General features: G+C 41.0%; 1 protein-coding gene and 1 long non-coding RNA gene across 5 annotated transcripts in view; one reads left to right on the forward strand and one right to left on the reverse strand.

The window, feature by feature from the left end:
- The window catches only part of LOC146488387 (uncharacterized), a 19,984-nt gene extending 18,067 nt beyond the window's left edge, over positions 1-1,917 (forward strand). Inside the window, exon 2 of the long non-coding RNA XR_014866170.1 lies at positions 560-1,917. This is a non-coding gene — a long non-coding RNA (uncharacterized LOC146488387). The remainder of the gene's footprint in view (positions 1-559) is intronic.
- On the reverse strand, positions 1,475-10,958 carry LOC146488389 (breast cancer anti-estrogen resistance protein 3 homolog). 4 transcript variants are annotated; one of them, XM_085117093.1, is made up of 5 exons: positions 10,500-10,958; positions 7,313-7,495; positions 4,604-6,430; positions 3,623-3,791; positions 1,475-2,948 (listed from the first exon to the last, which is right to left on the reverse strand). In XM_085117093.1, exons 2-5 carry the CDS (start codon positions 7,435-7,437, stop codon positions 2,457-2,459), a joined length of 2,613 nt encoding a protein of 870 aa, XP_084973219.1. In that variant the 5' UTR covers positions 7,438-7,495; positions 10,500-10,958; the 3' UTR covers positions 1,475-2,456. The 4 variants fall into 4 exon arrangements, with proteins under 4 accessions (XP_084973219.1, XP_084973228.1, XP_084973203.1 ...); XM_085117102.1 differs by having other exon boundaries at positions 10,436-10,958; XM_085117077.1 differs by having other exon boundaries at positions 10,355-10,958.
- Between the last annotated feature and the right edge of the window lie 1,290 nt (positions 10,959-12,248).

A 12,248-nucleotide genomic window follows, 5' to 3' on the forward strand; every position in this document is an offset into this window, starting at 1 on the left:
AAAGCTTGCATTGCCTTATTTTTTTTTCACCTCTCCTCTCTTCTTTCCCCTTTCTTCCCTCTTTCGCATCGTTCTGAACTTTCTCGAGGCCATAAAACCCGGGATTCGGTGTCGTTTCACAAAGCGCTTGGCCATAATCAACCAAAAATCCCTCAAAAACCTTTTAGTTTTCTTAGGCAAACTTTCAAAACATTCTGGTAGATATATAATTGAGTTTAAAAGCTTGTTAAATGAATAATAAGTTGATCATTTCTAATGACTCAGAGCAAACGTTTCCGCATACTGACAAATATTTGGACGTTATCGTAACGTCGTGCTGCATGGGTCACGTGATCATAAACCACGCGATCATTGTCAGTCCTAGTTTAATGTTGGAGCATGTTTTTGAATAAAAATGGCCCCCTTAACGCGACGTTTACTCTTGCGCTCTTGATGTCTAACAGTTTTACAGTGTTCGTAACCGAAGAAGAGGGGGGTCTCATACGTACTCGTACTAGTAGCGGTCTCCACAGAACTGTTCCTTAGATTTTAAGTGATATGAATACTCCACTTTTTTCAGAGGGAAGTGGTCTTCAACTCGTTAACTTGGATCCAAGCACTGGCGCCGGAGGAGCAGTTTCAAGTATTAGCCCTTCGTCATTGCGGCGTATCCTAGCCTATCCTATAGTGCCGGTCTGCCGAGTCTATGAACAATGTAGCATCCTGGCCTATAGACAATATTCCCATTGTCCTAGTTGTTTCTTTTGTACAGTCGCAGCTGATAAATCGTGATTTTAAATTAGTCACTTATGTCATCGCCATCTGAAGTGCTTTCAAGTTTTACCGAGTCCTCTCTCACCTCTTCCTTTCTCACTGCTCGCGTGCATTAGTCGGTGCATACATTCCTTTGGACCTAGTTTAGGCAACTAGAGCACTAACTGCAGTTTCACTGTAAGGGACTCCATTGAGAAAGCATTCCGCGAATCTGTCAGCCAAGCAGTTAGTTACTGGACTCGCTGCCTTGAGGCAAGGACCTCTGAATTCCATAATGATGACACTACACCAAAATTATTTCAATAAATGAGAGGCACTTCGCGCTTCGTTAATCAGTGTGGAATTTTCCGGCTCAGACATCTTTCCATAGGGGAATGCAGGTTTTGCGCCTCGCCTTCGTGTCAAGGTCACGAAGCGTGCGCGGCTCGCGGAGATGAAGAAGAAAAGAAAATACCACAAAACCGCTTGTCTTACAAGCTGCTAAAACAAAAAGTTATAGAGCACGAAGCACCACCGTGGGAACAAACAGAAACAATGCACCCTAGTCCTGAAACAACAGAGCTGTGTGATGTACAGGTCCAAAGAAAGTAAACGTTTTAAATAGCTGCGTGCTATCTGCAATCCCGTGGTGGTGCAAACTCAAGACAAACGCAAAGTGAACTCAGTAATGACACTAGTCATATACACTATGTAAGCGATAGTCATGACTCTAAGCCAGTAATGAAAATATTAACATTGCTATTTTATTTACTTGACATTTACAAGCAAAATTTTTACAACTGACGCGATTGTGAAATATTCGGAAAAATATTTGCTTTTAATTTCGATTTTTTTTTTTGAACTAACGCTTTCACCATCGAAGGAGGTGTTTCTAGAAGATGGAACACAACCAAAGATAACACGAAATTTCCCTTTTCTTAGGAGGGCGATGTTAGTTTTCCTTCTTTTATTTCGTTTATCCCCTCAAACGTTTTGCTTTCGGCGGGGATTTGAGAAACACTGCAGTACTCAGTCTCAGAATCCAAAATGTGTTGGGCACGCGTGATAAATGATACAATGAACGATGCTGAAAAAATAAAACACTTTCTAATCAAAAGTAAAACTATTTTCATCTGCATTATTTACAACTAAAACACCTATACCACCTTATTCTTAAGAAAATAACTATTCATCAGTTTAGCAAATGGTTTTGACATGGATTGTGTATCATATCCTTAATCTATGTTGCTAGTCCGACCTGTTAAAATAATACTAATTCGTTTTCTGCATGCTTCAAGATTTGGCGAACCACCTTTATATTCTTTAACAATGAAAAGAATGTATTGCAATGAGTAAATAAGTAAACTTTCCGTGTCGAGGTTCAGAATACGAGCTGGCATTATGGATGCCAGAAAACGTTTTGGAGCACTTGTTTCGTCCATCATCTTACTCTCTACTGTAACACCGTTGTCACGTCCCTAAAATAATCAGGGTACATCTTACAAGCAGGCGACAGTGAAACCAAAAAGGACATATTGTAACTCAGCTGACGTGCCGCCTACTCTCGCACTTGGCACCAGTTACATGTTGATTAGATCACTGCGACCTTCACGTGTAGTATGATCGGTCAGATTTGATTACTTTGGTTTGGCATTCAGAAAGTCATCCCTCAACACAATTAGCATTAATATTCAGATCAATACAACTGCCTAAGGTCCCTTTCTTTATACGCCTGTGGGCGCGTTTGCAGAATTCTCGGCATTTTCAGAAAGCCATTGCAGCAATGTCTTCAATTTGTTTGTCCGGTTAGCTGGATCAGGACCCAACCCAAGCACGTTCCCCACATTCAGCTTTTCTTGAAAATACTCCACGAGCTGAGAATCCACGACATACTCTTTTGTTTGCAGCCGAGTAGCGGCTTCCTGACGGAACTCATCGAGCTGTTGCGTGACAGCGCGACCTGAGTCCAAGTGCGCCACAATGGTCTCTAATCCGAGATCCACCTCAGCATGCGCCCAGTCATGTAGAATTTCATCTGGTGTCATTTCCATGTACCGAACCAAGGGTACAATATAGGGAAGGCACACTCCAGGGAATGGACTGGGAGCTCCTGAGCCTAAGAGACCAGCTAATGGCTTGAGGGTGCTGTGATAGAGAATGGCTGTAGAAGAGCACTGATGGTGGAGGCAGGACCATGTGTGGTGAAGTCGTGTTACCTTGGGAAAAACCACAGAATAACCGTATGCTTAAAGTTAGAAACTGAAATCGATTTGCTAACAATCTTACAACCAACGCGCTGTTCGGCTTAAATATTCTAACAGAAATGTTATCAAAGAAGAAGTTATTTTATCAATTAAGGCCATTTAATACCAAAGCCAGCGATTGCTCATCCAGAGTTTGCCCGTATAATAAATCAGGGAAAGCCTTCCCTCAGTGTTCATGCGTAAGTGATAAGTGGACTTGTTATGGTGCCGAAAGAGAGCCTGACTGGATTCCACGAAAACGGACTTTGAGAAAGTCTAACGCAAGAGACTGCGAATGAGGTCCTGAGGGGATACCCACACCGAAACTTGGCGGGAACGTAAATTGAGAACGTGATGGCTACCCATTTCCAGTTTCAAACACTTCATGCAACAGCCAGAAAGGGAAATGAAAGAGGATAACAGACAAGGTTCAATTCGACTTTCGGCCGCCAACGTAAAGGGTATACTGAGTAATGGATGAATAAATGAATGGATGAACGAACAGAGGAATAAATGAATGGTTAATTGATTCATTGGTACTGGTGGTTTGATGAAAGGATGGATGAATTCCTGAAGTATCTAGCTGTTATACGGGACTAATTGAGGACATCTGCCGTAAAACAGTAACTATTTAAGAGAAACTTTACCTGTGGCAAGGCGATTCCTTCCATGACAGCCATAAATGAGACAAGGTTTCCAAGCTTATCGCTCAATACATCCGCCAGTTCTATGAGTTTACTAAGCACTTTCTCCCTAGCACCCAAGTCACCCGCTGCCACAACTAGGGTTGCTACCCAATACGTAACATTCTCAAACCTGTGGAAAATAGCAAAGATGAAAGCAATTTTAAGTACTGTCTATAAAAAGTTGGAACTTGCGACTTAAAACTACCCCATCTGAAATATAAGCCATGGATCAAATGACGAAAACATTTCAAGTGACGTCTAGTTTTCATACTACACGTCACAACAGAGGTTGGACGTTTGTACCGACAAAGCCCAAATGTTCTTGGGTCTACTACAACTCTAGAAAAGTTAGACACCAGGGATTGCTATTCGAACTATTTGAGTCTCACTGAAAATTCAAATTTTTTTCTTGCTTCACAAAGTTTAAGACAACTGAGTTTCTCGTCCATAGTAATCTGAATGTTCCCACTTATCCACGGCCGCTGTGCAAGCCGACAGCCTTTCTATCTAAACCAGCTCTCAAACTTAACTTCACAATGTTTGAGGAAGAAAACCACATCACCTAGCCGGAGGTAATTTTTATGCAGAACGTCGATAACAAGATTGCTTCGTGTTTTGATTATCATTTGTATCATGGGAGGTGCCTCGCATGGGTCCTCGCGTCCCGTTCGCACCTGCCCTTATGACCTTATCACTTTAAATCACTTTGCACATATATTTCATTTCTTTCTGGCTGTTTAATTTGCTGTATGTAACATGTGTAATGGTCAATAAAGCTGTTAAAAAAAATGAACAAACAAAAAGAAACATCGACAACAAGAAGACATCACACACAACACAACCCAAGTGTTTCGGCGATAACGCAATTATAACACGGGCCATCTTGTTGCAAAAGAAAGTCATTTTCAGAAAGTAAATTTGTAAAGTCAAATCACTGCTCACCTTTGTAACAATTCTGCTCGTTTTTCCCTTCCTTGAGGAAGCGTAAGAATCTCCAGTCCCTTAGCTCCACCGGTGCCATCCTCAATGCTCCAGGAGTGGCGGTGGGGCTCGTCACCCCAGAGAGAAACAAGGTCCACGCGGGTCATGTGTCGAGCGAGGCTGAGGCAGTCACTCTCCAAAAATGGTACAAGCAGTTTTTCACCGATTTTCTTCATCACGTTTAAAAATATTCCTTTCCTATCCACAGGCTTTGGCGATTCCTGCACAGCTTGTATCGGTGTTCCTTCCTCTTTACTGCCATCGGTTGCGATGGAGTTTGAACGCAGACTGTGAAATGCTTCTTGCTTCACCGGCGAGCTTTGTTCGGATCTTGATCTTGAGAGTGATGGACGATTTGGTTTCTTTGGCGGTGTGGAGTAACGCGGTTTAGACTCAACTCCAGCTTGGTTGCCACGTCTAGCGGGGACTCCCTCAGGAGACATGTCTTTGATACTGGATTGTCGTGCCATCACTTCAGCACCTGAGTGCCTTTTCTCCGGGATAACATCAGCCCGCGGCGAAGAGGGCACGGCACCTGACGAAAAAGTAGGTGCGCTGCTTCTTGTTACAAGCTGAGGACGAGATGTCTCCATTTGAGCAGACATTTTTGGATCTGATTTTTGAAAAGCCTCCCGCATTCTTTTTGGCTTTGCGGCGGGTTTGTCGTACAGATTGTCCTGGCTTCCATTCGGACCGTCAAACAAACATTCAGTGTTTGCTCTAGGCCTGTCATACAAATTCTCCTGACTGTCTTTGAAACTAGCTTTCGATTTGCTGCCCAGACTTTTTTGGCTGCCTGTACTTGGCGGCCTGTCATAAACAGCTTGTTCCTCTACAGATGGTTCATCGTAAAAACTTCCTTCGATTTCCGTTTCATGAGGCTTGTCGTAATAACTCTCGTCGCCTACTTGACCAAAGATTTCCTTTTTGTTCGCGTTTTGAACCAAGCCTGTTGGATTTTCAGGTTCATTTGGCTTGTCATAAAAGTTGTCTGAACCCAAGTTTTGGTCAGGCTTTTCATAAACATGGTACGGGTCTTCTGAAATTTCCGTTTCAGTCTCTGCTTCCTTTCCTCCCAAAGACGCGCTTTCTATGTTATGAGCTTTCTCAAGGAACGCCTGGGGAATTTTCTCTCGTTGTTTCGGCTGAGTTGTCCATTTCAACTTGTCAGAATTCGAATGACTGTTTATCTTGTGGGAACCCAACACACCATTTTGATTTTTATCTCCATGGTTTACGGCAAGATGCAATCCAGGGTCACTGTTCTTTCTTGCGTATTTGTCCAATTTCTTTTGTTGCAAAGGCCCAGTTCCTGGGGGTTTCGGTGGCAACACGTTGGCAGGAGTTGTATTGGTGACATATCTGTTTTTGAAGTCATCAGTTGATAGCAGGGTTGCATCTCGACTCACGGCATGTGTAATAACAGCTGGCGTTTTTGAAGATAACGGTTTCTTTTCCGTAACATAATAGTTGATTAGTTCGGATATGGAGTCGAAACTGTTGTCCGAATCCTCAGTTCTATACTTAATCCTCGTTCCTTTGGACGAGTTTACTTTGCAGAGTGCTACATTTATGGGTGCGCGTTTGTACCGCACCACAATGAAGCAGCTGCCGGGTTTAGCTGGATCTTCCCGCACCAAGAAATGTCCGTCACGACGCAAATAGCCCTGAGCAAAGTCCGCTGTTATCTTGCCATGAAACCAAGTTTGCCTTTCTAACGGCAAATTGTTAAATGCATCCACATCCCCCTTTCCCCGCCTCTTTTTCTTTCTAAATAGGTCCGCTAATCTGCGAAAAAAAAAAAAAAAATCAACCAGATGTGAGAAACGGATCTTCAGTTATGGCATGCAAACAGCGACTGTTGTCGGATAATAAACTGGACAACAGCTACGATCATTGTGGCAAAGATCATGTTACACGATATTTTTGGCGCAACATAACGTGTGGACAGCTTTTTGCTAGATTTAGTGGCGGCAACGTGTTGAAGTTGTTGAAGACAGATCAAAAACTTCCAATGTAGAAGTTACGCTTTGTTAACTAGAGAGTTGCTCACAAGCTATGTTACCCGACAACGATTTTGAACGTAACAATGTTGCGCCAAAACTCGTTCTTGTAACAAACAACGCCAACTTAGCGCGAACTGTGCTATGAACGATATAGACGTGGGAATTCATGTTCTCTTGCCTCAAGGCACACAATATACGCCCGAGGACATTTAGCACTTTCGTCGTTGACTGTTCATGTATGCATGAACAGACATCACATGTAATCCAGGTCTGAAGTCGAAATCTTTTTCAGTTGATTGTTTCCTCATGTGTGGCCAAGAAACTATAAACATGAAGCGAGGGAAACGAAAAACTTCATCAAATGGTTTGATTGTCTAACGATGTTTACTTGTAAACTATCACATATCGCGTATCGGAGCTCGTAGATATATACATATCCATTTCGTCTACTTCATCTTTAGCTTTGTTCCACCGAAAGTAAACACGACCTCTGATCTCTGATTTAAAAGTGTTCCCACTGTGGGGGATCTAAAACTACATAACAGGGAGGAACAGGGATTGGAATGTGTAAAACTAAACATCTTTTATACACCTTGATAAAACAATCGCCAGACATTGCAATACATACTGAACTGAACACACAGACAAAACACCAAATGATTACCTTCTAAATGGTATCGGCGATCTTGATCTTGATTTAGAATCTTGCCCAAGCTTTTGTTCAATCTTGACCCTGGCTGGTAGCGTCATACTTCGACTCCTAAAATCACGCGAAGACGACGACGACATGGTTGTCTTCTTGCTTTCGTTCACGGCTTGCAGTTCTTCAGGGGTATTGCTGACTGATCTGTAACTAAGTTAAACAGAGATAATACATCAACTCAAAAGTTTGGTGAAATTCGCGTTGCGCAGCATTTGTCTGAAAATCAAACAGCTGAAAGTAGATGAGTTGTTTCTTACAATAGCTGTTTGAAATGCTTTGTCTATGACGTTCAACACAATATTGGATCTCAGGTTACGGTTGAGGAACATCAACAATTCCGCTTTAAAAATGAACAATATCGAGTAAAATCCATCGAAATCTGTCTGCACAGCACAACGCTCCTGAGCGAAATCTTTTGCTATGTCTGCTCAATTTTCTGATGAAAAAATGTCAGTGGCTTATTCCTATGGTAACCAAAAATCGTCTCCTTGAACAAACCTTAAATTCGCTTCTTTAAAAATATGAAAAGTTTTAATCCTCTATACATTCACAGCAGTGATAAATCAGGTCTTAAAATATTAACAAGATTAAAACACTATCGTGCAGACGTATGAGATAAAAATAAGACTATCAGTGTAAAGGAGCTCCCTAAAGGATTTACAGAAGTACCCACAATAACTATTACTGTTAGTTCTCATGTCTCATAGTTTTTATCAAAGAAATTTAACAGTTAGGATACCAACATACTATCAATTATGGTTTTGAGTAACGTTTTGGAGGAAAAATATGGGGTCTTTTCAGAAGGTTTTTATACATCACATCATTTTATCATTTTCCTACCACACTGTGCTTGGCTATACTAATAGTTGTATAAATTAGCCCGTCTTCATGTGCTACTAGTAGCTTTTCAGAATTTATAAGAGGTGCCGGCTAGGAACTGAAATAGTTAAAAAAAATCTTATAAAGCTGAGGTTTACAAATCTGCCTTGACATTTGTAGCCAGTTTAGTAGGATAAGAGCTTCCAGACACGAAAGCTATTGTTAGGCATGAGTTATGAAAGGAAATTTCTTAATCCTCATAGATTATATTGCCCTACCGGGTAAAAAGAACAGCATTGTATTCAGGCAAATTAATTTTATCTGACCGGCTGACTGTTCTGACAAGCCTGTTTGATTTATAGACAGTTCTGAAACTAAACAAAATATAGGCTTATGAAGAATGTTTTCTTCACTCCACATAAATAGGATCCGCAAAATCGTCTTTTGACCAAAATTCGCCGTCACCTAACTAATAGCAAATGTATGAAACAGGCACTAATCTCGGTGACTTCAAGCTTTCCGCCGATATGCAAACAAACACTCAAGCTTGACCGATCCGGAACCCAGCCACGATACGAGCCAGTATTATAAAATCAACGCCTTCACTTTAAATAAATAGCGAAAGATAAAATTACCCGAACAATGAAATGATCAGACGGTAGAGAGAGGGAGACATCATTAAAAAGTATCTTTATGTTTAAAGGCCATTTCCCCAGATAATGGACAGAAATAATTTTAAAGTCCTTCGGTATACGTGAAGGCGTTTCACTCCCTTCCGAATCATCTTCAAAATAAATGGACCGCTAATCTAGCGCGAAAAGAACGTGACTGAATTTTTTTTTCCGTATTTCGCTGTATAGTAAACGCTATCTATCATTTTTACCTTGTTTGTTACTGTTATCCCAGCCGCTGTTTCGAGGTTTTTAGGTCGATCTTTGCTGCTCCCACATTCTTGATCTGAAATTTACAAAGTTCACAGCAGCCGGAATTTTATGTCGGAAGTTACAAAATCCGTAGATATTTGAAAAACTCGCCCCGAGGTTATGTTCTAGATAGAACATTTTTGTCTAGACGAATTCTACAAAATACAATCTTAACCTTACTGCATAATTATCACAATTTCATTTGCTTTTATGCAAACTCTTGATCGAACCGGAAGTGACGCATTTGAGTGGGTTTTGAGGTCTTTTCATTTGGTAATGAACCGCAAATGACAAGCAGAAGCTACCAAAATGTACTTTCAGACTGCTACATATTTTTTCCCAAAGCCGAAGAATTCTGCAATCATAAATCAGGCCAAGATTTTGCCCTGCCCTCTTCTCTAATTACTTCTTATCATACGTAGAATTTCAAGCGCATCAAAATAGTCAATCAGCAGTGCTCAAGTGATGAACATCTTACATTTTGTAAAACAACTGGCTTTCTTCCTATTACGGTTTTCCCAGAAGCTTTAAAACTATCGTGCTTTCCCGGTCGAGTAAGCAATGCTATTACGCCTCAAAAACTAATAGGTCACAACGATTATTGGTTTGCGGGCAATTTGCATCTAAATTCGGTGACAGCACGCGCTAATTCAACATTCGCTCGACCATATCTTTGAAGGTTAATTGCTCCTCGTTTCCTGAGCCGAAAACGAAAACCAGGTTGTAAAACTTCTTCCAGTTAAACAATTATACGTTATTCAAGCAATAAATGATGTACATTAGTTAATACCTTCAAAACAATGATTGCACATACACAATCTTTACGAAATGGAATCAATTAAAACAATGAATATGGCAACCTAAAGTACACAATCAACGAAGAAGTCAACGCCGCATATAACGGAGTCCTATGTACACAAAGGAACGCGTCTTTTGGAGCCAAAACAATTTCAAGCTACCACAATTGTACTACTGCTCAAATTCCAATCTTAATCCACGTGAATCGGTGGATAGTGGGGCCAATTTTCTTTACAAGAACGACAGGGCGCCGTATAAAGTATTGGCGGTAATGACAAAGCTACAAACGTGTTCGAGTTACACGCTGTGATCTTGCGTCAAACCTCATGAACAGGCAAGTGTTTTCCAAAATGACTTTCCTTGCGTGTTCAAACTGTTGACAGATAATACGGAACATTCTGAGGAGATTAAAACGGACAGTATAGTACCTTGTACTAAACACATATCGAGGCGCATCACTTACATGATCAACTCGTGAATTCTGCCACATCTACAAAACCTTAACCGTGCAAATGATTTGTCGGATTACGAAGGAACATCAAACCTTTCATAAATCGCCTTGAAGTTTTCTTGTCTTGTAAAAGGAACTGTTGAGGAGTATTTCTCACCTTATTCATCCAACATCACTACCGTCTGCCTTTTTACCAGCTCGTAATAAACACTGAAACGCTCCACTGACCCAGTTAAGGGTTAATAATAGAACAATGGTGATTGGTGCGATACAATTCTGCTTTGTCAATCACCACTGATTGGTGAAATACAAAACCGCTTTGTCAGCGTGGCACATTGATAACTTGTCGAACGTTCTAGAGTGGTCGCCAGCAATGAAGAAAAGTCGAAATCTTGCGAAAGTACGCGAAAATACGTGGATATGATGTGTACATGTATAACCACTGGGTTCGTCTCAAATCGAACGCAATTTTTTGCGGGTGCGCTAACGGCCGTTATTTTCGCCTGAGGTCATAGTTTGACGTATGTAGTAGTCTGTACCACCTATAACTGTTCTCCCATGAAGTAAGTAAACCGGCCCACGGTGTTATTTTCAGGAAAATAAACATTGATTAAATCTTGGTGTAAAGTGTTTTCCTCGACACCTTTGCGTAGCGAATCTGTGAAATGACCTCCAATGCGATCGCCATCGTAAAATATGGTAAAATTGATTTATTGCTCGGCTACTGAGGTGTTCAACTTTTTCATTGTTGCTCAGCGCGTTTTCAATAATTGTACCCAAGCGTGGTTAATGACAAACAAGGCTCCCTTTGGTGCGGTCATTTAACGCCGGTTGATCATAAAAAAGTTTTGTATAATCACGTGGGTTTAATCGCTACCTTCCCTGTAGCTGTTTTCTTTGGTTTTCTGGTGGCTCGTGGTTTCTTATTAGAGGCTGTACCGGGGCTGGGTGGGTGCAGGCATGCGTTGGGTGGGTGCTCTTTGTGGTTGTCATAGTTTGTGGAGTGAACAAGCATTGCAAGTGAAAAAATAAATAAAAATAAAAATAAACTAAATAAATAAATAAATAGAACTGAAGCAAACACTTGAACGTCACCTTGCTCGGCGCCGAGCCTGTATTGGATCAGTTGGCGCTTTCTATGACGTTTTATGTGAAGGGGCAAACATCACAGGAATGCAGTGTTTGTATCGGACTCTGATGTAAAAATTACTTCCAACATCTATTTCTGAAACTCGCACAGTCAAGAATTTGTCAGCTTTAAATGGTCCGTGAAATACGCTTACTCAGGCTGAAAAATGTATGGAAAACCGAAGCCGGTGCAAGTGAATGATATTCCCGCTGATACTGCTACTTCCTCAGAAGTCAGTAAAATGTTACAAGCGGTGAATACTATGGATCAGAATACGTTGCTGGTCAACTGATAAACCGCGAAATGTCGGTTGGCATGGCTAGAGTTTCATTCAATTTATAGAAATCAAACAAGATTGAAGATTTGGATGAACAGGCAGGGGTTAAGAGGACTTGAACGTTTAACAAGACACTTGAACACCGCCAAGACGACGACGTTTCAACCGCATATGATGTAATATTCACAGCTGGGTTTTTAGCAGTTTCTTTCCAATCCTTATTCTAATTGTTAAACTTCAGCGATCCGATCTACATTGCGAATGGATTTAACAGTTCTTTGGCGAAAAAGGCAAATATCGTGGCTGCGTACGTGAGAGGGGTCTCATTACCACAACAAGAGGTCACATCGTGGTCCTTTGGTCCTCTTTTTAGCTTAATGACTTTCAAGACAACTCACATATTATTAAAACAGACAATTGAACAGAGTCATCCAAAACCACAAAAAAAAAAAAAAAGATATTTGTAGGCCGTTGTATATTCGTTAATTGTGAACAAAAGC

Source organism: Pavona decussata, unplaced genomic scaffold (genome assembly GCF_977016875.1).
Source record: "Pavona decussata unplaced genomic scaffold, jaPavDecu1.1 SCAFFOLD_9, whole genome shotgun sequence".
Classification (NCBI taxonomy): Eukaryota; Metazoa; Cnidaria; class Anthozoa; order Scleractinia; family Agariciidae; genus Pavona; species Pavona decussata.

Excerpts from the sequence above, each read along its gene's own strand:
- LOC146488389 (XM_085117093.1), bottom strand. The coding sequence starts at position 7,437 with ATGTCGTCGTCGTCTTCGCGTGATTTTAGGAGTCGAAGTATGACGCTA. Across the intron at positions 3,792-4,603 it reads CGAGCAGAATTGTTACAAAG|GTTTGAGAATGTTACGTATT; the intron begins GTGAGCAGTGAT and ends TATTTTCCACAG. Across the intron at positions 2,949-3,622 it reads AAGGAATCGCCTTGCCACAG|GTAACACGACTTCACCACAC; the intron begins GTAAAGTTTCTC and ends GTTTTTCCCAAG.